Consider the following 27,347-nt stretch of genomic DNA (forward strand, 5'->3'; position numbering starts at 1 on the left):
TGGTCCGCCACCTCAAACCTAATTTTGTAAAAATTAACCAAGCGGAACATTTACAGATCGCTGAAGTGACCATTAGCACAATTCCAGAGCATTTGAGTGGCCCATGGTACATTCGCAGATCACTCAAGTGATCCGCGGCACAGTTCCAGAATACTTAAGCTGTCCGTGGCACATTTAAAGATCTCTTGAGTGACATGTGGCGCAATTCTGGAGCATATTCCGGAGCGGCCCCAGTGCAGTTCAACATCACCCAAGCTACCCGTGGCACTTTTACAGATTACTCAAGTGATCCGCGGCATAATTAAGGATCACTTAAGTGACGCATGGCACAGTTCCAGAGCACTTAAGCTGCACGCGACACATTTCAAAAGCACTTCAGCGGACCGGACGCATTTCCAGATCACTTGAAAAATCCACGGAACATTCAGAGATCACTAAAGTGGCTCTGTGGGGGACATCAATAGGGAAAATGTTAGTTCAGGTTCCCGCAAACTATAGAGAAAGGTTTTTTTTCGTTTTTGGCATACCAAGTAAGTTGCCATTAAGAATATTTCATATTTTTATAAAGGGTGGTTGATGACGTAAGCATCATTCAAACCCTCCTCCCCCCGTCATCAAAAGTCATCAAACCCGAAACCCTTCCCCCCATCGATGCTGGCGTAACACTTGAATGTCCTCTAATAAGCTATGACCAGAAATAACCCCCAGATAGCAACATGCAAAGAAAGTTTATATCATTCTCCGCACTCATACAAAGCATAAATAACTGGATGCGATGTGGAGATGAATTTTTGAAAGGAAACTTCTACAGGCCTCTGCTAAGAATTGAACCACAATCCCCTCGAAACTCAGTCAAGTTCCAGGGCTATATAACAAGGACTGTTTCATGACGTAGCTGACGGCATGCGTAACGTCATTGCTCTGGCAGAACCAAGTGCGGTGCGCCCGCTTTGTTACCTTGTTAATTGCAATAGTTTGCGATCGCTGTACTGCCCATTTTACTGAATTACTTCCAAAATTATCTTTTCGATTATTGTCATTAGTATCTGTAATTTTGTATGTTTATTGGCTAGCTTCGTTCAACCACTTGTACATTTAAAATAAGAAATTTTGCATTTGCTTATGAGGTTACTTTGACACTAGGAATATTTTTCTCGGATCCATTTCAGTTGAATCACGTACGTTAGTTAGTTTTTATTGAGTTGATTGAAAACCAACTCGAGACAAATAATTTCAATTATATTTTGAACTTTTTTTTGTATTATGTTTTTGTTTTCGTTGGAATTATGTGTAGCTTTTAGAGGTGTTGACTTCGTTATGACCAACACAACTGCAACATAAAAACATGGGAAGTAAATATTTAAAAAAAAATAAAACAGAAAACAATATTTGAAGGTAATTATTATTTTGAATGTGTATGTCAAAGACATTATAACTTACCGAATATTTCTTGGATTTAATCCATTTCTAAGCTCATAGATTATAAAAACATCATGAAAATACCACACGCGCATACCTGTGACACTAAAACAACACCATAAACAAGAGATCACTCACTCAAAACAGTAAAATAAGCAACTAAAATTTACAATAAGCCATGTCAATACAGCTCGTTTGTGTGCCGATGCAACTGATGTCGTCTGCTAAAAAAGTATGAGATCTGTGACGTCACACAGCAACTCCGAAACCACGCCCACTGAGCTAAAAGCGACAAGATCGACTTCAAAGGAATGAAACAGCCCTTGCTATATAGCCTTTGCGCTAGACCAGTATGCTACAGCACACAGCGGTACTCAACCTTTTTTGACTCACACACGGAGCCCTTTTAAGTAAAAAATTGTGTGGCGGAGCCCATTAGGCAAATTTTTTAATTATTCATCGAAGTCACTGATTTATTTTTACTGTTTAAAAATATTTATATATATATTTTTTTAATTTTACTGGTTTTTTTAATTTTCCTCGAGCGGCCGCGGAGCCCCTGTATAGTGCACAAGGAACCCCAAGGGCTCCGCGGAGCACCGGTTGTGAACCGCTGCGCTACAGGATTAAAAGACGATGGTTGTCCTGTTTCCCTGCTGAGGTCTAGAATTTCCCTTGCAAAAATTCATCTTCTTGTATCTGTGCTTTGTATAGTATGAATAGCGGAGAGCATCATCTTACTGATTGTCAAAAGCCAAACTTACGAGGAGGCCTGGTAAACTCAAAATGATAATTGTCGGATTGGAGCGTTTGGCACTGCATCCGTCTATTCAATTATGTTTTCTGCTACTGAATTTTACTGGTGATTGGCATTAATAAACATTAATTGATTTTGACTACGACTGTGAATCGTAGCAGCCAAATTTATTGTGTATCTTTTTTATTTCAGCGCGAGATTACAACGTGAACAAAGCGGAAACCATGATGAGAAATGTGAGTGCAACACTCTAAATGCTTTTTTTTTAAATTTGAAATGCAGAAAAGGCAAATTGTGGATATAAATATCTCGATCTTTATATATCTTTGTTTAATATAATATGTCTTGTTTAAATAAAAAATAATTTGGAGTTGGAAACTAATGTATTTTTTTTTTAATTTTCAGCATCTACAATGGAGAGTGTCTTACAATGTTGATGATATCAAAAATTTTGTTGTACCAAAGGTAATTTTTGAATTTTTTTCCTACTTTTTTTTATGATTTTTTTTTTCAAATTTTCAATTATCTTCTTTGATGTAGAAATCGATGTGTAGCTGCAGAGAAATAAATTTAAGCTGCTACATGCCACGAAGAGTTGCTTCCAAAACAAGTCAAACATTAATTTATTTAAAATGTTGTTGAAACTTGGAATCATTATATTAGCTTCCAGGAGGACAAAATTAATGCTGCCATCTCGTTTGGCGTTTGAAATGTAATATGAAACTAAATTTCAGTGTCATTCTAACTCTTATTCGAATGACATATGAATCAAGAATAATTCTCCGGAATGTTATTTTTTAGGTTGCGTCTTATTTTCCATTCAGTACACTTGGAAATGATATTGACGACTGTCCGTCACTATATTTGGACGTTGGGAGCATGGACTTGAAAGGTAACTGAGAGAAACATTTATTTTTTAATAAAGCATTACAAATTGATAATTTTTAATTCAACACACTATGTTTGCCACTTCTAAAAAAAGGTTTTGGCCGATGAGCTTTAAATAACACGCAGTGTGTGTGAGATATCAAGAAATTAGTCAATCCTCAGCAGCCACAGTTCCAAGTGGAAGATATGAAGGTCTGTGAGTACACTCAACGAGATGCCACCCTAAACACAGATGCTGTCTCCTTTAAATGAATTTTTTAGATAATTTTTGATTGATAATGACGAATTTCACAGTTTTTCTCCAAATCATATCATCTTTTTACCGTCCCTCATCCTACTAAAACTAAACCTAAACTCATCCAGTGAAAAGAATGGACTTTGACACGAGATGACCTGGTACACAAATGATTAGATGCCCTGTTTACAGATGATTTTCATCTGGATTTTTTCGCACCGTAACCAATGATATCTCTCATATTCGTTGGCTTCAGTAGGGAAGACCTCAGCCGGGCTGAGTACTGGATCGAATTCCTTCGCACTCAGCAAATATCGGTCTTCAACGCTCATCGTAGCTCTTGACTGGTATCGCTGAACCTATTGAATGCGAAATCAGTGGTTAGAAATTGTTTCGAAGTCTATGAATCACAGAAGGTTTCACATACAGGGTGATTATAATTAAACTGATACTATTTATTTTTGCAGGCTTGCTCAAATCGACATCAAAGAGAGACGCTCTTAAAACGGTGGTAAAAATATTAGAATCTGCGGCACAGGAGATGAAAAAAACATCTGAAAGAGTGAGTATCAAAAAATTAGAGAAATAAGTAATAATTAAATAAAAAAACTAACAGGTGCGGTTAACAGTCGTAATGCAAATCAGGATACTGAAAAAAAAAGTCGCATACGATTAAACGTGTCAAATTGAGAATATAATGTTATCATGACACTTATTTATTTAACTTAATTAATTTGTTACACTTAATTTTTTTCCGGCTACAGGCGAATAAGCTGGTACTAAATCATCTCTTGCAGAATTAAGATATTTTTAATTATCTTATTACATTTACATTACCTTTTTGTTTATCAAAAATAATAACTGCTGCATTAGTGGCCAAAATATTAGAGTCGTCATAATGAAATTGAGTCGGTCGTGTCTTAGCTTTTATAAACAGCCAATATTTTTCTCGACAGGGAATCGATAAGTTATTGATATCGGGGAGGATTATTAGCATATGGAGACGTAATGTCAGCTCTTATGTCATTCAGATCAGATCTGGTGGTGGCTTTCAGGGCCGGGACTTGAGGGGGGTGGGGCAACTGCCCCGGGCGACAAAATCTGGGGAAAGCAGTTTTAGATGGGAACAAAGAACACCGTTATAGAATTATGGAACTTGAAATTGTGGGGGGCGGCAAAAATCCTAGTTACTGCCCTGGTGGCGTTTCTAAACATTGAGTGGGTGTTTACACAGCTTTTTACAAAAGCTGAAAAGGACTGTGATCAAGTAACTGAGCCAGCCATCGAAATTCAGAATTGTGTTACCGCATAGTCAATGAGCACCAGTCGAGCATTGTGATAGAGTGTGCTGTGAAAGTGGTCGTCTGTATCCAGAACGAGTGTAGCCTCAAATGGATGCACTTGGCCGGCAATTATGTGAAAATAGGTATTAGCGTTGAGGGACGTTACCTGGGATTTTTACAAAACACGTGATATTCCGAGCAAGTTTTGTGGTTTTTGACTGGATATGGTCAAACTCTTGAAGTTGTTGTCAAAAATGGGATCATTAGTGTCTATTGTTAGAATTTTTGCTCTAGTACTAAAAGACCGGGATTACACTATAAAAGTTTGATAAAAGTTCTTCGAAACAACTTGAAAAATGCAACCAATAAGCGTATCAGTTACATTTGAGCACATGTAACAAAAGGCTTATTGGTTGTTTCTAAGTTTTATAAAAGATCCTTTATCAAACTTTTATAATGTAATCCAGGCCTAAGAGGGGGAAGATATTTTCTTCTGCAGTGAGTTTATTATGCTTGTTTCGATTAGGTGAGGCGTTGAAAACAGATAACTACTCTGTACTGTCAGCTATTTAACAACCGCCACGGCATTCAACGTGTTAAAGGACCACGTGTAGCCCAATAAATTTAGAAAACATACATTTTATATACAATTCTTTCGTATAATTTTATCGTACCGTACATCACAAACGGACTTAGTGACGTTGGAATTAGGGCAGGTGTGAATCCGAGGGGGGGGGGGGTAATCCATCCAAAAGCCTGAGAGCAAAAAGTAATGGGAAATTTTGGTTCTGCCCTGTAAAATACTTTCCAGTATTTTAGCCGAACTACCTTTTACTCCGTCTAAGTAACCCCCCACATCGTCCTGTATCCGTGCCTGGAAGAGGACAGATCTGATGTTTTGATCACTTCTTAAATATAATTTACTCATTATTTCAGATACGTTCTGATAAACTTTCATTATTTCCAATTTATTAAAGCTTGAAAAACACGTAGAAAAATGGAATATTATCCTCAATTTCGAAAAATACAGTCTCTCTCAAGCAACCCATAAACAAAGTGAGTATTCTTTTAAATATCAGAACTATTTCTCTTTTATATTCTTATCGTTCTCATTAAATACATGAGTGCATGTACCAAAAGGGTATGTTTGTGAAGAAGCAATCAAATTCTTGCACTTTTAGGCTTGGAATTCATCGCCCTTATACTTATGACATATGAAGCTAATTTTCCAGAAAGACTGAAATATGCCATCATTATCAATGGTAAGTGTGAAACCTATTTTTCACGGAAGTATTTTGATGGGTGTTGCGTATTAGTATTTGCAATTTTGTATGTCTCAAAAAAAATTTGGTGTTACGGTTATTATAGAGTTTTGGTTAAAAAACGAAGGATCAAGTTGAAAAGGTAAAGTACTCTGAGTGCAAATTCTATTCCCGTCCTCGGAAATAGAGTCAATTTTTTTGACCAGGACAGAGATGCTATTTATCTTAGAGTCCTTAGGGAATGTGCTAATGAACTGTTGAGGCCAGTTGCACAGATTTACAGAAGTAGTGTTGCTGAGGATATCGTCCCAGGGAATTAGGAGATTGCTAATGTGGTACCGATATTTAAAAAAGTTAGTGGAAAAATCCTGTTGAATTATCTTCCAGTGTGTTTGACGAGCTCCCTCTCGAAAATTTTGGAAATTATCAAAAGGCAATGGGTGGATAGATGAGAATAACATACTGTCAGAAAACTATCATGGGTTCAGGAAGGGGAAGTCATGTGTCCTTCTTTGCTTCTATGCTCACGTGACTAAGGCTTTGGGGGAAAAATAAAAACGTCGATGTTGTTTACTTTGTTTTCCAGAAGGCATTCGATCGGGTCCAACGTGGTAAATTCTTGAAGAGTTGACATGGGATTGGGATTCGGGCAACTTGTTGAACTGGATAGAATCGTGGTTGAGCGATAGGTCACAACGACTTATGGTGAACGAGGAGTTTTCCGATGCGATAGGTGTAAAGAGTGGAGTCTCCAAAAGAAGTGCCCTTGGGCCCATACTTTTTCCACTTTTCATCGATAAACTCGATCAGGGTATCGATGGGATTGTTAGCACATTCGCAGATGACGTGAAGCTAATTGGGGGTAATCGGGAATCAAAGCGATAAGGAGTTGTTCCAGACCAACTTAAATAGTGTTGCAGCATGGGCAAAAGAATGGAGCATGACGTTTAGTATTGACAAGTGCATGGTCGCTCATTTTAGTTCGAACAGCCCACGGTTCTCTTACGAGTTGAATGGTATCACTATCCCGGATGCAATTAGGGTCACGGATTTGGGAATTCTCATTGACGAGTGGCTTAGGTTTTCGGAACATTGTTCAGCGGTGGTGAGAAAAATCGAATAGAATGCTGTTTTTTATTCTTAAAAAGGTCTCTTCGCGTTTTCCCAGTCATTCTTCCGCTTTCCCGAGGCCTTGTCCGTCCTGGACTGGAGTATGCTGTAAGGTTTTGGAGAAAATATCCACAGAGGGACATAGACTTTTTTGAAAGGGTGCAGAGAAAATATACGCTTGCTCTTGTTGGCCCGTAGGGCTTGAGCTATGAAGACAGACTTGATTTCTGGAATATGTTTACATTAGAGGAACGCAGGTGTCGGGTATATGATCGAAGTGTTTAAAATTTTCAAACGATAGGATGGACCATGAGTTATTAATACACCATCAACCAAACGCTTCGATAAGGGGACACCAGTATCGTTTAGTGAGGGACAACTCTAGGTTGTGATGTTGCATGGAGTTTTTCTCCAATATGTAGAACACAATTGACACGTTTAAAGAGAAGTACGATAAGCATAGTGGGATAAATCGAGAAGCTATCCATACTTGGATATGACAACCATAATCCTTTTTATCGGTAGTGTATAATATATAGTATTAATTATTAATTTTTTATTTCGTGATATATGCTTTTATATTAGGTTGCTGTATTTTGGTTGTATTTGACATCTATATTTTTATAGGTATTTTTTTCTTTCAGCCACTTCGTTGGGCATTTTGACTGCGTTTGTATTTGTATTAAAGAAAAAATATATATTTCATTCATTTCAGCTTCTATATATTTCACTATCCTATTCGCTGTCGTCAAGCCATTATTGCATGTGAATACTGTAAGAAAGATCAAGATATTTGGAAGAGGTGAGTTCATATTGAAATTTCCGGATTCTAGTTATAATGCGAGTTATTTTTTTTTTGAGCGTGTTTAAATAATACTTGTAAATATAACTATTGCGATTTTTCGTATTTCAACATCTTTGTTAGACATACATCTTTTTTCAATATAGTCTACTGTTTTGTTTCTTAAACACAGATGGATATCAAGAAGAACTCAAAAAACTGATGGATCCTAATGTCTTGCCGGCATTTCTGGGTGGTAGGAAAGTTGATCGAGATGGAAATCCTCTTTGTCCCTCATTCGTGAGTGGTTTAATTGCTCTTCATCAAGTAGCATTCACATGTACAAAATTGATCACGATTATCGGATAATACTCTCCATTATAGACTGACTAATGAAATGGTCTTTTCCATGACAAAATATAGTCTTCTGTTATTCTGTTTCTCTGAGGTTCCTATAAGGTACCAGAAAAAAAAAGTACCATTTTTTTTCTTCTCGTTGGGTAGGTTCGACATGGACGTCCAGTTCCACAAGAAATGTACTTCAGAAGTGTCGAACAACGCTTAGCATATCAACCGGGTGTAAAAAAATACTCGGTAGCCCGAAAATCATCCGTTAATATAGTCTTAGATGTTGAAGAACCAGGATCTCAAATCGAATGGGAGTTTGAAACAGAAAGTCGTGATATTATATTTGGCTTGTATTATAAGGAATCTTCTGACGATTCAACAAAAAAACCAAGGGAGATTATTCCGAAACAAAGGGTGGAAGCACATATGCAGAAAGAGACAGGAATTTACCAATGTGATAGTCCAGGAACATGTAAGTTTTTCAATTTCCTATTCAGCTCTAATAAAAATATCATCCTATGTTGCTCGCGAGCATCAATGTGGTTATTGAATCACCCGATTATTTAGACTGTGCATAGTACAAGGAACGATTTTCTCATGGGTAATATGGCTCAGGGCTCCCATGTTTTAAGTAGGGGACCAAATTTATAATAGTATGTATTTTACTCAAGTTTTTATAAATTCTATTTGGTAAAATTTTTAAAAATCCAAGAATTTTTCCTCAAACACATATTATTTCTAAAGTTCCCATTATTAGCAAATTCTATTAAATATCAATTTTAGTATTATACGCGTACCAATCAGTAATAGACTTTACACACTATGTATAATGCACTTATTGCGGTATTAACTCCGCGACAAAAATATGTTTCATTGTGTCACAATCTTTTCTTTGATTTCTCAATTTTAAATCTCTTTCACCGTAAAATTATTTATGAAACTATGACAAGAAAATTTGCATTCTTGATCAACACGAAATCCTCAAATCTTCATGAAGATTCTGTATATTTTCAATGAAAAACTATGCATCTGATCTTGCAAACACTTTTCAGACGAACTAAAACAATATTTCCATCCTTGGTTCAGGTTGATGACACAATGCCACAAATGTTAAATAACGCTAGAGGTTTAAAAGACATTTCCAAATGTTGAGACAGCATTGAATCATCATTTACAACATAAGTAATATCAAACCAATATCTCAAGAGAAAGATCATTCGTCCTCTTAAAAAAGGATAAAATCATCTATTCACTCAAGTCTTTCACAGGAAAAAGTTATTTTTTTTCTGGCGTACTAACCTCTTCGACCACATTCGAGGGGGCCCGCAATGCCTTTTTTGCCCAGGGCCCCATCGAGTCAAAGTCAGGCCCTGGCATAGTAGGTTAGATATTGGTTTAAAGAAGATTGAGAGAAGGTTCAGTGGTTCGACTCTAGTATTTTGATACATTATTAAGTTTACATAAATTCTTAAACTGTCTAATTTAATTTTTATTTTATTTCTTTCTAGATATTTTGCTGTTTGATAACAGTTACAGTTGGATTTCCCATAAAGAAGTATTTTGCCGGACGTCTGTGGTTCGACCCGTCATCCAGACTCAGCAGCTTATAATGAATTGAAGATGTTCATGTTAAGAGCTCATTTATTATGATCATTTCTCGACCATTTTGACGTAACTTTCACAGTATATATCGAAATATGCACATTTATACAACAACTCGAACATGTAACATGCAATTTTGACTAAACTGACTATATTTGAAAAGAAGCAGTGCTTGAAAAATTCAAATATCTTCAAAATTTATCATACTCTATTTTTCTATGACTACTGTATTTTTCTTGATTCAAGGCAGAACCTATTCGATATTTTTATATGAGTGTGTTCATTTCATTAACACTTATAATGAAAGGATTGTTTTACGTACGTTCTTGTGTTGGATTTTGTTATTGAGAATCTCTATTTGTTCTGTATTTTTATTTTCAAGAGTTATTATATACCATTTATACTGGGTCAATGTTTTCGCCAGTATTACATGTTTATTTTACTCTAAGCCTGTAGAATAACTTTTTCTGTTCTTTTTTTCTCTATTGTTTTTTTTTTCAGTTACATATACTGGAAATATTATTTTTCATGAAATAAAATATATTATTTTACTTCATTTATTCACTAGTATTGTCTTTTTACCTTTTATCAAATTATCATTCAAAAAGCTTAGGAGTTAGTCTAAATTTTCAAAGTTATCCCGAATATTTAATTTTTATACATTTTGATAATCTCTGTTATAATAGGGTAATTTTATGCACGTGACGAATAATTGGACCAGGACCTATGGTTTTAAGCAGATACCGAATGATTATTTTTCCATATTACTTTCAGGAATTGTATCCATCAGACCTGTCGAACCGGGGGTCGATACTTTTAACACCTGGTTCGACAGACGTTTAGCCTCTTAGACCTTATGGCTTTGTTTCTTAAATATAAAATATAATTATACGTATATGAAAAAACTTTGGCATATCATTCCATATCACTATATGGCTCGCTTCATTCAGCCAAAAATTATTTTAAGATTCATTGATGTTCATCATTCCAATTGGTTGCATTCTGTATAGGGAGAATCACAAAATAATTATGATTGCATTTCAAAAAACAGCAAATACAGTACTGTATATGCCAGATTGGCTCGGAGACGGAACATTCAGCTAATGAACCAACAACAATAGAGTGGTCAACTAGCACACACTATAGTACTGACTCCTTTTTAACTAGAACTTGCTTTAAAAAAAAGCTCGTCCGGAGTGAAAATTTTTTTTTTTTCAACTTCAGATTCTAGTTTGCTTTTCAACTTTTCGTAAGAGTAAGTTACAAATTAGAAGAATATACTGTGCACATCATTTTTAACGGACCTTCCCGTATTTCTCACATCTTACGGCCATTATTTTGGTAAAAAACCGGCTATGTACGGTAATATCCAGTTTTGGCAATTCCGATGCCCCATTTTCGTCTCGGTGAAATAGTTGCACGAAATTCATGCTAGATGATTTTTTGATGACAGTTATTATTTTTTAACAAGAATGTCCTATAATTCGGTTATAATCGAGTATAATATGTATTTTAGATGTCCCGTTTTTTTGAAGTATTATGGTCACTCGAGTCCACTATTCTATACTCTGTCAGCCAAGATGAGCATACATTTTGGTGCCATCCTGTGATTTTGAATGAGTGATTAAAAGATGAGTGGTTATTTAAATGGTGACGTCCCCGTTTCTGATCCTGTGACCAGGGCACCAGACTTGTCCGTACACCTTTCTAGTTGTGGTCCTGTAGACACACCATGCAAATTCTTGATATCCATGATATCTAGGGCGACCGTATGAACCGTATTTTAGCAGACATTCTCGTATTTTTCCGTAATATTGCTCTCATCGCGATTTTTTCATCTAAATATCTTTTTTTCAAGAAGATTTCTTCAATTTATAATCTTCACTGGAATCATGGATGAAGTTACTTTCCACTAGTTATAAATTATATCATGGTAATTATGACTAATTGTAATTATGACTATAAATAATCATCTCACGTATTTGTCACGTTCAACGTGCTCCCTCCCCGTGAGATACGTTTTAATTTCCTGCTCTTTGCAGTAGCCCTTCATTTACCGCTATTGTAAGTATTTATATGGAATTTTATTAGCAACTCTGACAACAGTTGGCAACTTTTTTTCCTCGAAATTAGAAATAACTCGTTTTTTTTCAGACAGAGTGTTTTTCTCTATGCCATATGGTCAACTTTATGATATAGAAACATGATTTTTTCATCGTCAAATAATAATGTACACTTTCTTTCAAAAACGAAACAAAATCGGTTATTCTTTTCTTTTTATTTCACCATATTTCCTCCATAAAAACACGAGAAGATACAGGAAATTGTCATTTTTATCGCTGAAAATTATACCAAAGGTAAGCAAAATTGTCGATTCTGACTGAAATCACTGAAAAATTGAGAAATCGCGGGTGAATGAAGCACTGCTATGCAGGGCCGTAACTACGGGAGTGAAGGCGGGTCTGGTGCTCCGGGCGCCGAACCAGAGGGGGCGTAGATTTCATTATCAACCCCTCCTTCAGCATTACATGAGGGAACCAAAATGCGCTCTTGCCCCGGCTGACCCAACATCTAGTTGCGACCTTGCTGCTATGCACACATACACACAAATAGAAGTTTTTTTAATTTTTCTATTCATGAAAAAAAACATTAAAACATTTGTAGTCCATATGTCCATGTGACCATACGTCCTGTAATTACGTGACCATTATTTGGGCCACACGTGGGGGTACATTCCCATATTTTCACGTAATTTCGCCCATCCCGACATTTTTTGAAAATTGTCATGTTTCTTCAAGTATTTGCAACGAAGCTAACTTGAATTTTCATTCTTTTTTTAAATCAACGATTGGAATTATTTTTAACGCATAAATTATGTTATGAATAATTGCAACTATTAAAAAGAATATTCATCTCCCATGTATTTGTCATGTTGAACGTGTTATTTCATGGAATTCATTTTAATCAACTGGAATTTGCAGTAATGCTTCATTTCCCACCATTGGTCGTTCTTTCATTGACTTCTGTGATAATTAGCAACTGTCTTAACCTTTGGCATCATCTTTTGACGATAATTGACTAAAGTTATGAACAGTCAACCCTCGGTTTACTAACTTAATTTCATTCCAGTAGTTCCTATTGTAAACCGAATTGTTCGCAAACCGAAATAATTTTTTCCCATATTAGTCAATGTAAAATGGATAAATCCGTCCCTGGGACCCAAAATACAAATACAAATATATTTTATTTGTATTTGTATTTGTATGGGTTTACTTGAGTTGGGGGCGATGAGAGGAAAAAATTTCTGATGAAGGGGGCGATGGAACAAAAATTTTGGGAGACTATGAACTAAACCAACGCTGAAAAAATTACCATAATTCGAATTAGATGAAATGCAAACCGAATTAAAATGATTCCAGACCACAAATATATTTCAAACCAAATTGAATTGATGGTTTGACACTTGCTGCCAAGATTTGTAAATAAGAACTATTCAATGTAGGATGATGAAATAATATTTCCAGAAGTTACTGACTGTTAGTTCTGCGTCAGATATTATTGCAAAACAATTATAAAAAAATTTCTTTCTTCAGAGTTTCATAAAATTTGAAATGACCTGCTGATCCACGGAGGACCTGTATTTGGAAGCGGGAATTTTACTCTGATTAAATATACATCTTCAGCGAAATTCTGTCGGAAAAAATTAAAATTTGAGACTTCTGAAATATGCTGCTTCCTTCATCATTTAGGCTGTTTTTCGTGTTCGTAATCCGAGATATTTCGTAAAACGAATAACAAAACGTAACATAATTTATTTGTCCCCAGTCATTTTAAGATAAAACTATACAAGTTAAAGTTTACAATGAATAGATTCATGATAGAATCATTTTTTGTTGTTCGTAAACTGAGACATTCGTAAACCAAGGGTTGGTTGTATTTTCTCATTTTTGGGATCCCAATTTTCCGTATTTTTCTCGCGAAAATTGGTCAGCCTACTCCATACTCCAATGGACGCGAGAAAAACATGGAAAAAAATAGAACTGTCAAATTAAAACGGGACGGATGGTCACAATTATATATCATTGTTTACGATTAGTAAGCTTTACTACCTTTGGCAACACTTGCTGTCAAAAAATGTGCTTTTCTTCAAAGTTCTAGATAGTAAAATGTGTGTTTGGACAGTAATTTGAGTTTATTGGAGTTTCATTCACACGGTGTGTAATTATCTTCATTATTTTAATTGTATTACTCTGTACTGCTTGGTGATATATTTCTTTTATTGCATAGTACTTCTCGGTCTCATTGTTTTGTTGAGTTTACCTTTAATATTGGTTCTTGTTTTGCCCTCTTAATGTCACTGGTTCTACAAGATTAACATTGTATTATATTATTGTATATATTAACATTAGGTATGTAAAGCTTCTCTAAATTCAGTATAAAAGCCCATGGCAGTGGTGTAGGGTGTACATTATTCTGTACATTACTAATCCCATTAATTACCCGGATTTGACACTGGAAGGACCGATAACAAGTGTTTTTTTTTTTTTTAATTTTACACTTCAATGTACGAGTAGATATGATTATAGATTCGCAATAGAATATAAAAACGAGTTTTCCAAATAAAAAATTTATTTTTCACCTCTTCACTCTACAGATATACATATTTGTACATATTTTTTAACGGCTCTTTTTCAAGTTAAGACTTGAGGTATCCATAAGGGTACCTAACTAATCAATTAAGTAATTAAATTAATTATTTTTTTTCCTTTTTTAAATGGCATTTTGACATATAATGAACACAAATCCATCGGTAAAATTTTTAGTAGTCAGTTTTAGCTCAGGTTTGAAGAGGATAATACCTACCCAAAAGTTCCTTGTTGCATAGCTGATAAAATATTTATACAGTCTAAACATTATAATTGCAATTGTATTCACGCATCATGCTTTCTACATTTTTCAATATCTTCATTACATTAGAAACACATTTCTGCACAGATTTTTTTATGCAGTGAAAGTTTGTTGCTTGTTTTGCTATTGCATAGTAGGGCATGACATCCTTGTCTTTCCCTGGTACAGTAGCACTTGCTGTTGTTAGCAAAATTCTGATTCCTACACAAATAAGTGTGTCTAAACTTTTTAGATAATTTCATCAAAAAGGAAATTAACAGTTTTATTTTTTCTACAAATCTACATTTTAAATTCATCTTTTTACTACGAATCTACAATTCTTGAGGCTACATCAAGTTTTGTGGAAAATGCACACTGGCAAATGAATTATATGCACTCAGAATGCTTTCAAGCTATACTTCGTTTATACTTCGTTTCGTTGTGAAATTCAACTATTTCAAAAGAAGTTTCTCACTTTAAGAACGTATATTTCAATGCATTGAACATATTGATGAATATTTTCCCTTTTTTTACCCAGAAAACACAATTTTATGTCTTTATGTGTAAACACGTCAAAGGAATTTCATATAAAGGGGTCTCTTATGAATCCCATGAAATTTCTTTTCAATCTTCTATTATACTTACCCAGCGCCACAACTAGGGGGGAGCAGGCAGGTCTCGTGCCCCGGGCGTTAGACCCGAGGGGGCGCAAATTTCATTCTGAAAACCTCTCCTTCAACATTACAAGGGGGCGTCAAAATGTGCGTTTGCCCCAGGTGACCCAGCATCTAGTTGCGGCCCTGTACCTACCCAGGTACTATTATTCCACTTCAGTATTTCAGTAAGTATTGATGTTGATGAAGTAAAAATCATCACATTCTCAAATTTCTACTAGTTTTCAATGATTTGTATCACTATATTTTTGGCCATATTAGTATTTTTATTTTGTAATTAGTTTATCATTAAGGATGCATGCTTTCGATTAGCCTACGAAATTTGATGCCACGATTCGATGAAATATTTGCTATGCATGGGTATAAAAGTGGCTACAACATAACTGGTCAAATTAACCATTGATGGTCCTTCTAGGTATAACTAAAAATAACTCTGCTGATTTTTTTTTTAATTGATGATAGTTGGACAGCGTAGCGTGACAGTTTAAGTATTTTTAGGGAAAGTCGTGAAATTTCAACTTTCTAAATAATCTGGTTCATCATGAAAATCTAATGAGTCGAAAGTGATCAAAATGATCGCCGTGGTCCTTCTAGTCTTAAGGTAGCCTATTTCTCACTAATACTGAAGTTGAATGTTAGTTCAGTGCAGTCTTAAAAAATCAAAGATTTGCATCTGTTAGGGTGCAATACATTACAAGGGGTGCAGTCTTAGAATAATTACATTACTCATGCCACAAACATTAGCTATTAGCTGTGATTTGGCTGTACAGTGGAACTTTGGTTTACGACTAAGGGGCCGTTCAAGTATTACATCAGCAGAAATTTCCAGCCATTTTCTGAATCCCTTCCACCTCCCCCATCAGTGAAACTGACACCCCCCGTCAGCAAACTTTTGTCAGCTCTGCCCTTCTAAGCCATATTGGTGAGATCAGAGACGTATGTGGGAGAGGGCATAGAGGGACTCGTACAGCACCTCCTAGAGATAGAAGGCCTCCGCACTCTGCTTGTGACGGCAGTAAGTAGTCTATTTTCCCTCAAAATATTCAGGGGAAAAAAATTCCCTGCTCGTGCCAGTATCAATGTTGTGAAGAAAAGAAATGATCCAGCTCAGAATTTGCGATTTCTATGCCCCACAGCCAATCACTATGTGGCTTTTGTGAGGCAATCAGGAAGATTTGACGCCAAAATAAGAAGAAACAAAATACGATGCTGTGTGGCAAACTTGCTAGGTAGTCTGAATGACGTTTATGGCAAACACTGCAGAGGCCTTCTATCTCTAGGAGGTGTTGGCTCGTACGTCCCAGATGATCAAAAATTTATTTTTTAATGCAAAAAAAATATCTTTGAAAAAAAATTAAAATTTTGAAAGAAACTACCTTTATATGTGTGCTATTATAATTTTCTGTTAATTTTGATGGTATTTGAAGACTAACGACTTGGCCCACAGGCGAAATGTAGGCCTATTATACATATACCTATCATACCTAATTTCGTAAAAATGAACTAAGTGACACATTCACACAAGGCCATAGCGGGGGTGCCAAATCTATTGTTCTATCGCTTTGGTCCCCCCTGAATGAAATTTCTGGCTACAGGCCTATATTCACAGATCACTTAAGTGACCTGCAACACAGTTCCAGCACATTTAGAGATCTCTTGAGTGACATGTGGTACAGTTTTAGAGCACTTAAGTGGCCCCCAGTGTGGTTCTACATCACTCAAGTTACCCATGGCACATTCCCAGATTACTTAAGTGATCCGCAGTATAATTACAGATCACTTGAGTGATGCGTGGTGCAGTTCTCCAGAGCACTTGAGCGGCCTAGACACATTTCCAGATCACTTGGATCCGCGAAACATGTAGAGATCAGTAAAGTTGCTCTGTAGGGGACTTATCAATAGGGAGAATGTTACTTCAGGTGCCCACAAACTAGTGAAAGGTTTTTCTCGTTTTTGGCACACAGGGTAAGATGCCGTTAAGAATATTTATTATTTTCATAAAGGGTGGTTGTTGACGTAAGCATCATCCACACCCTCCCTCCCCCATTGATGCTGACGTAATACTTGAATGACTCCTAATTATCAAGACACTCACCGGAAGTCCCATCTTCCCAAACGAGAACAGAAGAATGACGACTTCCTCTAGAGAGAGATGTCTGCCCCAACTCGATTGGTCGTAAATTGCTGTATGACAATATGACCTGAGTAGGTATGCGGTAAAGTAGTAGGGAGCAGCTGTAGTATAATCCCTTTTTTCTTTGGCGACTTCCTTTCCAGCCTGTTGGTGCTTTTCTTCCTGGTCGGTGATGATCAGCCATTTTCTTCTGTTGGTTTTTTTTTCTGCTGGCTATTATTACTATCCTTTGGCTTCTGGGTTGCCATTTCCTTTTTTGTATTGGTTATCGTCTGATGGTGACATCATTTTTACAGTTCGCTAGTAATTATAATAGGCTTCAGCATGGTATTTGAATTGAGTCATTTAGCACACACATACATTTCGGAACTTTTTTTGTTCATTATATACATTGTATTGTACAGTATACCATTTTCCCAGTATGTGGCATTCAGTTTTTTTTGTTGGAATATTGCATTTGGAATTTATTCTCAGGATTACATATTGTCCCCTTCATGCCAGAAGCATGAATGTGCAATGCCCTTGAAAAAGAAGAATGTAGAAAGTGACTTTTGAACTCTACTCATGTTACTCCATGGAAGTTATTTTCTTAAAATGGTTTGTAATGTGTGTTTCGATAGGGATACAAATTTACGTTTCAGGCAAAATGAAGTATCCAATCAGCTGATTAAAAAAAGGGGGGGGGGAATTTGCACATTCGTGCTTCTGGCATGCAGGGGACAATATATTGAGTCTCTCAGGTTGTACACATTTCATATTTCTAGTTTAATCAACTTTTTGTGTACTATAATTTCAATGCCACATTCATGTCTTTTACTAAATACAGAGAGCTTTTTTTTGCCTTGATCTAGGGTGGCCAGATGTCCCAGTTTTTCACTATTTTTCACCCTGTCCTAAAAAAATCTTTCGGGACGCCTATCTGTTCCAGTTTTTGTTTATGCAATGAAATAGAATTATTTTCAATATTTTTATTATTTAACTTTTAGCTATTATGCTAGTAATTTGTTATTTCACTATTATGTTTTTCCCATGTTAATACTACATTACTGATAACTCTTATTCATATGACAGTACACTTATTGATTATATTGATTGGCAGCAAGTGACTTATGGAAATATGAATTCAGTTTTGAAGGAATTGTGGCCAGATTGCTTTACGGGCAGAAATTTAGAGAACTTTGACACTGAGATTATAGATGATACAGTAGAACCCCTCTTAACAAACACCCCTCTTTTATGGACGATGTTTTTGTCACGCCGGTGTGAGCAAAAGAGAGGTTTCACACTATTAAAGAAACCAGACATGGTTCTCAAAAAATTATCAATGAATAAGATAAATACCAAGAAATACTAAAAAATTCCTAATGCATTTCGACACCCATAGTGTGTCGATGCATTAGGATATGGAATATGAGCCCGTTATCTCATAAAATTGGGAATGTCTCTTATTGGGAAAAGAGTTTTCAGTGTTAATCTAATGATTTCAATCAGCTTTACATGAGTGGAAAGCACTTTTGTGAAAGTTCACATTAAAAATATTCAGAGTCCCTGAAACAAATTAATCAGTTTTGGATTGATTCCTATGGGGAAAAAAACTATTTCTGCAAGAATTCGGTTTACAAACAAACTTCTGGAACAAATTACATGTAGTAAGTTTTCAAACAGAAGGTCGACTGTTCGCATAGACACATAATATGAGACTATGAGTACTCAGCCCCACCCCCCAGTAATTTATTAGTATATTATGTAATGCATCTCACCCTTCATGACATATGGCCTTCAATCCTGTATATACAGGACGTCTGACAACCATGGCCCCCATCCCAATTCTGGGATTTGTCCCGATTTTGCAGGCATCTCATCTGGTCACTCTACCCTGACCGTTGTATTATTTAAAAGAGACCTGTTTTTTTATTATTTTCAATCTCGTATGTGTTCTAAGGATGTTTTATTTTCAATCTCGATCCCTTATTTAGTCTAAGAATGCTGTTTTGTTATTGTTTTTTTTATCATCATTTTTTCCTTTTAAGGGCCATATTATTATCATACCTTTTTGGGGATGTGTTTTTTCCTTTTTCAAAAAAGACATCCAAAGACTCCGTTTCACTCTTGACAACTTCTCATTATGCTTTTGGACATTTTTTTTGCCAATCAGAGATGCCATTGACGTGCTATAACGCGTCAAATCCCCGGAATTTCGGAAAAAGACGCATAAAAAATTTTTTCACTCGTCCTTTCCTAGTTCTAAGAAGAAAACAGTAGAGAAAAAAAACCTCCCCAACTTTTTTCCTTTCTTTTTTTATTCTTTTTACCATGTATCATGATCGCGCGACTTTGAAAAGTAGTTTTACTACTTTGTACACTGTGTTGTATTGATATACACGCGAGTTGTTGAATAAGATAAGAGGCTAGAATGAGAGGCCGTGTAATTGTCAAATTTTGAAGTCCATGCGGCGTAAATTCGCCTTGATCCTACAATATTGCGAATGCACATTTTTTTTTTTTTTTTAATCGTGAAGGATTTGAATGCTCGTTCAAATTGTAAAACTTTCCCGACATCGTGGAGAAAAAACCGAATCTGTAAAAACTCGACCTTGAATATCCACAGCATATCCACATCATCTAGCTGCTATGTGGTAGTCACCGTTTCGCAAACGGTGTGTACGCAGAATCGGCTTTTGGAGGGCACAAGGGTCTACTTCTACACAGAAATTTTGGGTCACTAACACTGGAAAACAATTTTAAATTATTTTCCAGTGTTTATTTATATAAAATTATTTTATTCCAATATTCTAGTTCTCTACAAAAATATTTTTAATTTTTGGTCTTCGGGGGGAAGAGGCCCCTTACAACCCCCCCCCCCCCCCAAATTTTGCTTTTGGTGAAAATCCGGGTTTGGAACCCGCGATTGCGCAATGGTGATCGGCTAAAAATGTGATTTTCTAGGGTTTTCAAATTTCGAGTTGGCTAATCCTTTGAAAAAACTTCTGGTTGTGCCACGGCGATCACACAGACCTACAACACAAATATGTATACATTAAACTTCAAATGCACGCATTACCAGTTTGGAGGATAGATGCAGGGCCGCAACTGGGAAGGTGGAGGCACAGGCTCGTCTAGTGTCCCGGGCTCTGGACTAGAGGGAGGCACCAAATTCTCCCTTTATAACTGCTTCTTATACATTACATGGGTGTGCCAAAATGTGTGCTTGCCCGTTTGAGAAAGTATTTAGTTGCGGCGCTAGATAGATGGCACCACCTACCATTGTCATACACAAAGGGGGGGGGACTCTAACCACCCCCCCCCCTCCCCGAGCCAAGATTATAGGTAAGTTTCTCCAACACAAATCCGACTTAGCTCCCATATTCTGGTGTGAAAATATGTGGCGTTAAATGGCGACAGATCAGAGTGGTGGACCATTAGGGTGAGAAAATAAAATCATTTTACCAGGAAAACCAAAGTATGAATAGGGAATCAGAAGATAAGTGTCTGAGAGAGAGAGAGAATCGAATTTACTTTAAATTTGATCAGAAAATATTGAAAATGCTAATATTTTTTAACGAAATGTAAAATCAATCGGAAGGGAATTTATAGACTGATTTATTAGTAAATATATAAATTTGTGCCTCCAACTGTTAATTAAAGTGGATCCTTCTTATAACGTTTTTCAAAAAACCGTCATGAAAATGTTGTAAATAGGAGAACACTTTAAACGGGAAATCTTAATGAGAATTACTTATATTTAGGACCACGAAAATAAGTTGTACTAAGTGGAAAAACATTTTAAATGGGAGAAACGTTATAAGCGGGATCAACTGTATATTTGTTTTAGATTTATTACATATGCGGAATTCCATACGTTGAATTCTCAGTGCTAATGAGCTTCTTTGCAAGCTTTTCCTACTAGTAGACAATGAAAGTAAATGAACCTTTGGATAGAACATGTTTTTAGAAATGAATTACTTGATTCACACACAAATACCTTCTCCTACCCAGAGCATGGCCCACCGCTCAGTCTCAACGAAGAAATATAAGCAGGTGATCAGACCTGGGGCATGCTGGAAGAAAATTCAGAGATACCAGTGAATTATGTGGGGCATAATTTTTTTTTGAGAGGGACCCACTTTCACTCAAAAAGGACCCAAATTTTTCGAATAACCTGGGCAGCAGCATCTCTGGGTCAGATTTTTAGTGAACTCATGTTTGTTTCTTTTGTTTTTAAATTTTGAGGCCCAGGGTAAAATGCCCCACTTGCCCCAGTGTAAATCGACCCTGCCCCCTTCCTCACTTCTTTGGCTGATAAGTTAATCACTTTTATTTAACCAAGCTAATTAATAATGCCCGGGGATGATGTCACTCTTCGCTATCCATACGAAGATTTTCAACAGCTGGCTGATACCCCCAAAGCAGAATATGCCGATATCTGCGACGCATGTCGCAGAACAATCTGGAAGAAAAAGTGCAGAAAACACCATTATAGGAATTTTTACCGCTGAACATTTCTAGTCAGCCGAGGGCTCGTTGCAGAACAGTGCAAAACATTCTGCTTTAGGGGCTGAAGCGAGGATGAATTTAGGAAAGAGAAAATTCAACTGCCCTTGTGAGGAATCGAACCCACTTCCTCTTACTTGCCGGGTGAGCACCCTAGACTACGGTCCTGTTCAGTTCACACGAGCTCTAGGGAAAGATTGGGATGTTCGTTGCCTTTGTAGTCTAGTGCGCTCACCCCGCAAGTGAGAGGATGTGGGTTCGATTCCCTACAAGGGCAGTTGAATTTTATCTTTCCTTAATTCATCTTCATCTTTGCATCAGCCAGCTGTTGAAAACATATGTAATTAACAATGCTAAATAATTAATTTATAATAAAATCAGAGCTTGATAAATATCAAGTGCCAGGTTGCTGTTGCAACTGAAGAATGTTTATTGTGCCCAAAGGTTTCTATGTATGGTTATTAGATGTGTCTGACAAGTCTTGACAAATCCCAATCTTCAGGTCGCCATAGCGACTGAATTAATATTGGTGCCTATAAAATTTTTCTGTGTGTAAATAAATGGGAATCTGAGCACAAAAACACACATCAATACAAACTTTTTTGGAATTTATGTTGGCATATCTATCAATACAGAAGGCAGTCACTATGTCCTGGAAAAGTCACAATTATTATTTTTGACCTGTTTTTCGTGAGAAAAAAATGTTTGCTGTCTGAAGACAACACAAAATTTTCGAACTTTATGTGTGTCAATAAATATAGAAAGGTGTCACCATGTAACTGAATATTCAAAAGAAAAATTTTTTTATTTTGGGTCAATTTTCTCAAAAATAAGCAGGCCTATGCTTGGCTCCTAAATTATTCAGCTGACGCCTAAATGTTTTTTTAATTTTTCAAGCCTTAAATGAAACTATTCTTATAATTATTTCGAATCTGAGTTGTAGCCTATATTACACTCATGTCCATAAATTAAGGATAATTCAGAATCACACGGAAATCGAAATCTAAAGTAAAAATTTCACCTGTAGAATTATCACACTCACCTGCAAGAATGATATGCAAATTTCAGGAAGCCACCAGATGATGCCGATAGTACGTCACAATGACGAGAGTGTAAGAGGAGGGTATATAAGGAACGGTGGCAAAGAAGTGAAATTGTTCACAAGAGTTCTGTAAGGCGCTCAGTGCCATAAGCGAATAGTTATGACACAGAGGACGCATGTGGATTATTTTTTACGTGGTAGAATTATCGGCCGCCTGGAATGTGGGCGTACTCAGATGGAAGTATCCGAGGAACTTGGAATTGCCCAAAGTGTCATCTCTAGGCTTTGGCAACGATTCCAAGATAACGGAAATGTCAGTAGACGTTACAGTACAGGTCGCCCCCGAGTTACAACGCCGAATGAAGACCGGTATTTGGCAGTAACTGCCAAAAGAAGCAGACGGAGCACAGCATCCGACCTGTCTCGTCAGCTATCTGCAGCCACGGGTAACACAGTTTCAAGGCAAACCGTGTACAGACGTTTGGGAGATATTGGTCTATATGCTCGCAGGCCTGTCAGATGTGTTCCTCTCACGGCAACTCACTGTCGGCAGCGATTAGCCTGGAGTAGAGAACATGCAATGTGGACATCGTCACAGTGGGCTTGTGTGATGTTATCCGACGAGTCCAGGTTTAGCTTGCAGTCTGATTCACGTCGAACCTTCATATGGAGAATGCCAGGTACCCGTTACCACCAAAACAACATCATTGAATGACACCTGTTACGGTGGTGCAGCATTGCTCGTTTGGGGTGGAATTATACTGGGTTCCAGAACAGATCTGCATGTTCAAACCGGAACCATGAAAGCCCAAATTTATCTTGACATCGTTCTGGAACAACATGTACGTTTGTTTAGGGGTGCCATGGACGCAGAATTTGTGTTTATGGATGACAACGCCCGTCCTCACCGAGCAAACATCGTAAACGAATGCCTTGAATCTGAGGATATAACCCGTATGGAATGGCCAGCATTCTCACCTGACTTGAATCCGATAGAGCATGTGTGGGACATGCTTGGCCGACAGTTGCAGCCCATATACCACCTCCTACATGTGTACCGGAACTTCAGAGAGCATTGCTTGCTGAGTGGAGTGATCTTCCCAAGATCAGATCGTTAATTTGATACTCAGCATGCCTAGGCGTTGTACGGACTGTATTTCATCGCATGGGAGACATACAATGTATTAACCATTATACCAACCATGTAATAGTAAATTTTTGTAAAGGAGATATTTTTTGCAATTGCTCCAGGGAGCAAAAATCGTAGTTTTTACGAATGGTATCATACATACACCATCGTTTTTGTTCTTTATCTTTTGTTTAATAAATGGGCTTTATGAATAAGTAACGTTTGTTTTGTTTCTGAACCTTTATTTGCCGGAGCTGGCATTATCCTTAATTTATGGACATGAGTGTATATGAATTGTGCAACTTTTTTTCTTTTATTTAACCATTTTTGCTGATTTTTGCCGTTTCTGCCCAGGCAAAAATACTAGCCTTGAACATAATTAATATTTACAGAACTTTCATTAAATTTCATAACTCTGTAGAATTTCTCTTTGTAGGGGGAAAAACTAATATGGATCTCTCTGGAATACGACACATCGCAGAAGGTTTCCGGCCTGATTTGGTAAGTCTCTTGGAAGAGTACAGCCAACTGTCGACATTTGACTATAAAATATTTTCGGACATATGGAAGAAAAAACATTTTTCTCTCATCTATTGGGGAAGAGAAAGTGAGAATGAGCTATTTGAATTCACACAGGAAAGTTTCTTTATAACCCTTGGCTATCTTAAGAAAACATTCCCAATTTATACTCGAACTGGTGGCGTATATGCATTGTATGGATTATATACTAAACAGCCTCTGAACCAAAAGTGCAAGATTAGGTTGGTGAGAGAACAATGGCTGGATATCAAAGACCTCTATGAGTACTCTAGAGAAAATCGCATCAAGCACCTTCTGTTTGTTATTCTGAAGTTGATGGAACTAAAATCTTTCCACTTTGTTGCATCTAATAAACTGATGGGACCTAAATCAACCATGACTTGGGACCTTATATCTGAAAAATCAGAGACACTTGCATCACATAAACTACCGCTAGTTAAGTTGATCCAGGGCAGTGATTTTGATCGTTTGAGCAATATGCATGAAGAATACGAAAAAAAAATGAATTCTTTTTCCAAGAAGTATGATATCGAATGGAAATTAGATGATAACAAATATTTGTCGATAAAATCAGATTTTCAGAACCTGATAGAAACCGACACATTTGATGATCCTACTCCCGGCCCATCATCTAGCAGTATTGGAAATCGAAGATCCGGTCTCAAAATGAAGCAGTTTGGCACTGAAAGTAGCAGTAAATTTGACACCCGCAGAAAAGAATTGCTTTGTGAAAATAGCAGTGATTCAGATGCCATCTCTGGACGTTTAAGTGATGTGACTCTTAATTCACCTTCAACATCTGCTGATGCTTATAAAGTAATGAACTCTAAGATAAAGAAACGTAGGGTTCGGAAAAAGAAGAAAGTAGGTCGTCCTAGGAAAAATCCTAAAGAAGAACAAGTAGAAGAGGAGGAGGAAGAACAAAAAATGGAATATTGGGATATTTCAGAAATGGAAGTACAGAAGCCATTCGAGAAACCAAGGAGACCCAAGCGTCATTATGAGAACCCCAAAGATCCAAATGTATAAGGGAACTTTAAATCCATTTATTTTGTAGGTCATCGCAACATTTCCTTAAAAATTATTTCTAACTTTTTTATCATTATTTAGTCCAGAGGTTTCGAAATGTCAGTTTGTTGATGTTTCTTTCATAGGAACTAATTGTGTTACATCTTCACTGCGGCAATACTGTGACATCTTTGTGAGATTGAATTCTGGAAACATTTTTATATAACAGTAGATGATGAAAAAAAAAAACTTTGTATTTTTCCTCCTTTCAAAAAACTGAGTGGTTACATTAAAGCCATACAAGAAAATGTTAAGCATTCCGTAAATATGTGAGTTGATTCGAAATTAGGATGGTTTTTTTATCTTCAGGGCTGGAGTTATTATCTTCAGTTAATAAGTTGCAGGCAGAGAACAGTACAAAATGTTTGGAATTTATAGTAGTATATTTGCCAACATGACGGTCACTATGCCATAAAAAGTCAAAAGAAGCATTATTTTGGACCTTTTTCTTCGAGTAAAATTTTTTGGCGCCTAATTTTTTTTTTTTTTTTGGCACCTTGATTTTTTTTTTTTTGTGATTTGTCCATACGTGTCGGCATAAATTTTCTTAAAAATCTCATCATTTCGCGTATTTATTGGACCGAGAAACTAGCAGGTTTATATTGACGTCACCCTCACGCGAGATGGAGTATCGGTAATAAAAAACTTCTTAAAAAATAATGAAGTTAAATCCGAGACTGGGGGATTTTCAAGTATGGCACGCAACACGTACCTCGGAAAATCAATAATAAAAATCGGGATTGATCCGAACACAGCGACTAAGATCAATATTAGTCAGGACTACCAGCAATAGATGGCGTTAAGTGCTGAAGATGAAACCACTTGGATCCCGTGTCGGGTCAACAAATAATCCTTGAACCACCGTAATGCTGATGTGATAATGCTTCCGGTACCCACAGATTACCTAAAATGTGATTTCCCTGCACGCATCAGTAGATAAGATGGAAGATTTGACAACAACAGTACTATGTTTTCCAGAGTGTCATAACCAGTGATAAATTATTGCTTTCCGATAACTCCGCGGGCACTTTTTTTTTAAATTGTTATCGTCTATCAACTGGAAACCAAACGTAAGCTGTAAAAGTTTTTGCTAATTATTTCACATAATGTTGCTTTTTTTTTTTTAATAATTAGTTTGATATACATATTATTACCAATCAGTGAGTTCTTTAAATTATATAATTGATAATTGAGACGTTTTCAGCTTATTTTCTGTTTCACTTTTATTATGTCAAAGAATGCTTTTTTTTTTTCTTTTAATGTATGTTAATTGTTTTGATCGTCGTTGTAATTTCATAGAATGCCTATTGTTGAACATATCGAGTCGTCATTGTTTAGTTTCGTATAGAAAATTATCGATGCGTATTTTCATGTCATAAATTCAGTTTTTTTCTCCTTATAATTTTGAGAAAATTAATATTCTAAATTTTTATCGAAAATTTAAATTTTTGATTTTTTAATCGAGCTGATTGAAATTATCAATTTAAATTGTATTAATTTTAATGAGTAGTTTCAATATTTTTTTTATGGATCTCTCGATTATTACTGAATTTACTAAATCTATTAATGGTTAATTTCAATTAACAGAACAGAGTCTGCAGAAAGCCACTCGGATATATATATTTAAAAAAAAAGTAATATCACATAGATATACGCTGTGTCCCAACCACGTGATGGATTCGAAACAATTCACCAGT

The 27,347-nt window shown here is 36.3% G+C and overlaps 3 protein-coding genes across 9 annotated transcripts in view; all 3 read left to right on the forward strand.

The window, feature by feature from the left end:
- LOC149072205 (SEC14-like protein 2) overlaps positions 1 to 10,245 on the forward strand; it is a 48,247-nt gene extending 38,002 nt beyond the window's left edge. For 2 of the 6 annotated variants that reach the window (XM_089246427.1, XM_089246426.1), the window contains exons 4-13: positions 2,369 to 2,412; positions 2,582 to 2,641; positions 2,978 to 3,068; positions 3,767 to 3,861; positions 5,560 to 5,638; positions 5,764 to 5,844; positions 7,670 to 7,756; positions 7,929 to 8,035; positions 8,240 to 8,555; positions 9,592 to 9,830. In XM_089246427.1, the coding sequence (XP_089102553.1) occupies positions 2,369 to 2,412; positions 2,582 to 2,641; positions 2,978 to 3,068; positions 3,767 to 3,861; positions 5,560 to 5,638; positions 5,764 to 5,844; positions 7,670 to 7,756; positions 7,929 to 8,035; positions 8,240 to 8,555; positions 9,592 to 9,701 (1,070 nt within the window). In that variant the 3' untranslated portion in view covers positions 9,702 to 9,830. Of the gene's footprint in view, positions 1 to 2,368; positions 2,413 to 2,581; positions 2,642 to 2,977; positions 3,069 to 3,766; positions 3,862 to 5,559; positions 5,639 to 5,763; positions 5,845 to 7,669; positions 7,757 to 7,928; positions 8,036 to 8,239; positions 8,556 to 9,591 lie in introns of all 6 variants that reach the window. The other 4 variants (XM_089246422.1, XM_089246424.1, XM_089246423.1 and 1 more) reach the window with 3 other exon arrangements.
- A 3,571-nt stretch (positions 10,246 to 13,816) lies between these two features.
- On the forward strand, positions 13,817 to 26,543 carry LOC149072206 (uncharacterized). The gene is made up of 2 exons (XM_089247432.1): positions 13,817 to 13,899; positions 24,479 to 26,543. The coding sequence occupies exon 2, from the start codon at positions 24,493 to 24,495 to the stop codon at positions 25,609 to 25,611; it is 1,119 nt and encodes a 372-aa protein (XP_089103558.1). The 5' UTR covers positions 13,817 to 13,899; positions 24,479 to 24,492; the 3' UTR covers positions 25,612 to 26,543.
- LOC149072207 (SEC14-like protein 4) overlaps positions 26,533 to 27,347 on the forward strand; it is a 31,044-nt gene continuing 30,229 nt past the window's right edge. Inside the window, exon 1 of one of the 2 annotated variants that reach the window (XM_089247431.1) lies at positions 26,533 to 26,720. The gene's annotated coding sequence lies outside the window, so the exon portion shown is untranslated. The remainder of the gene's footprint in view (positions 26,721 to 27,347) is intronic. The other variant, XM_089247429.1, reaches the window with a different exon arrangement.

The sequence above is a fragment of the Pholcus phalangioides genome, unplaced genomic scaffold (genome assembly GCF_987345545.1).
Source record: "Pholcus phalangioides strain wild (caught in Gottingen) unplaced genomic scaffold, Ppha-v1.0 ptg000017l_1, whole genome shotgun sequence".
Taxonomy (NCBI): domain Eukaryota; kingdom Metazoa; phylum Arthropoda; class Arachnida; order Araneae; family Pholcidae; genus Pholcus; species Pholcus phalangioides.

What these genes read in the sequence shown, in the direction of transcription:
- LOC149072206 (XM_089247432.1), top strand. Translation starts at nt 24,493, where the DNA reads ATGGATCTCTCTGGAATACGACACATCGCAGAAGGTTTCCGGCCTGAT.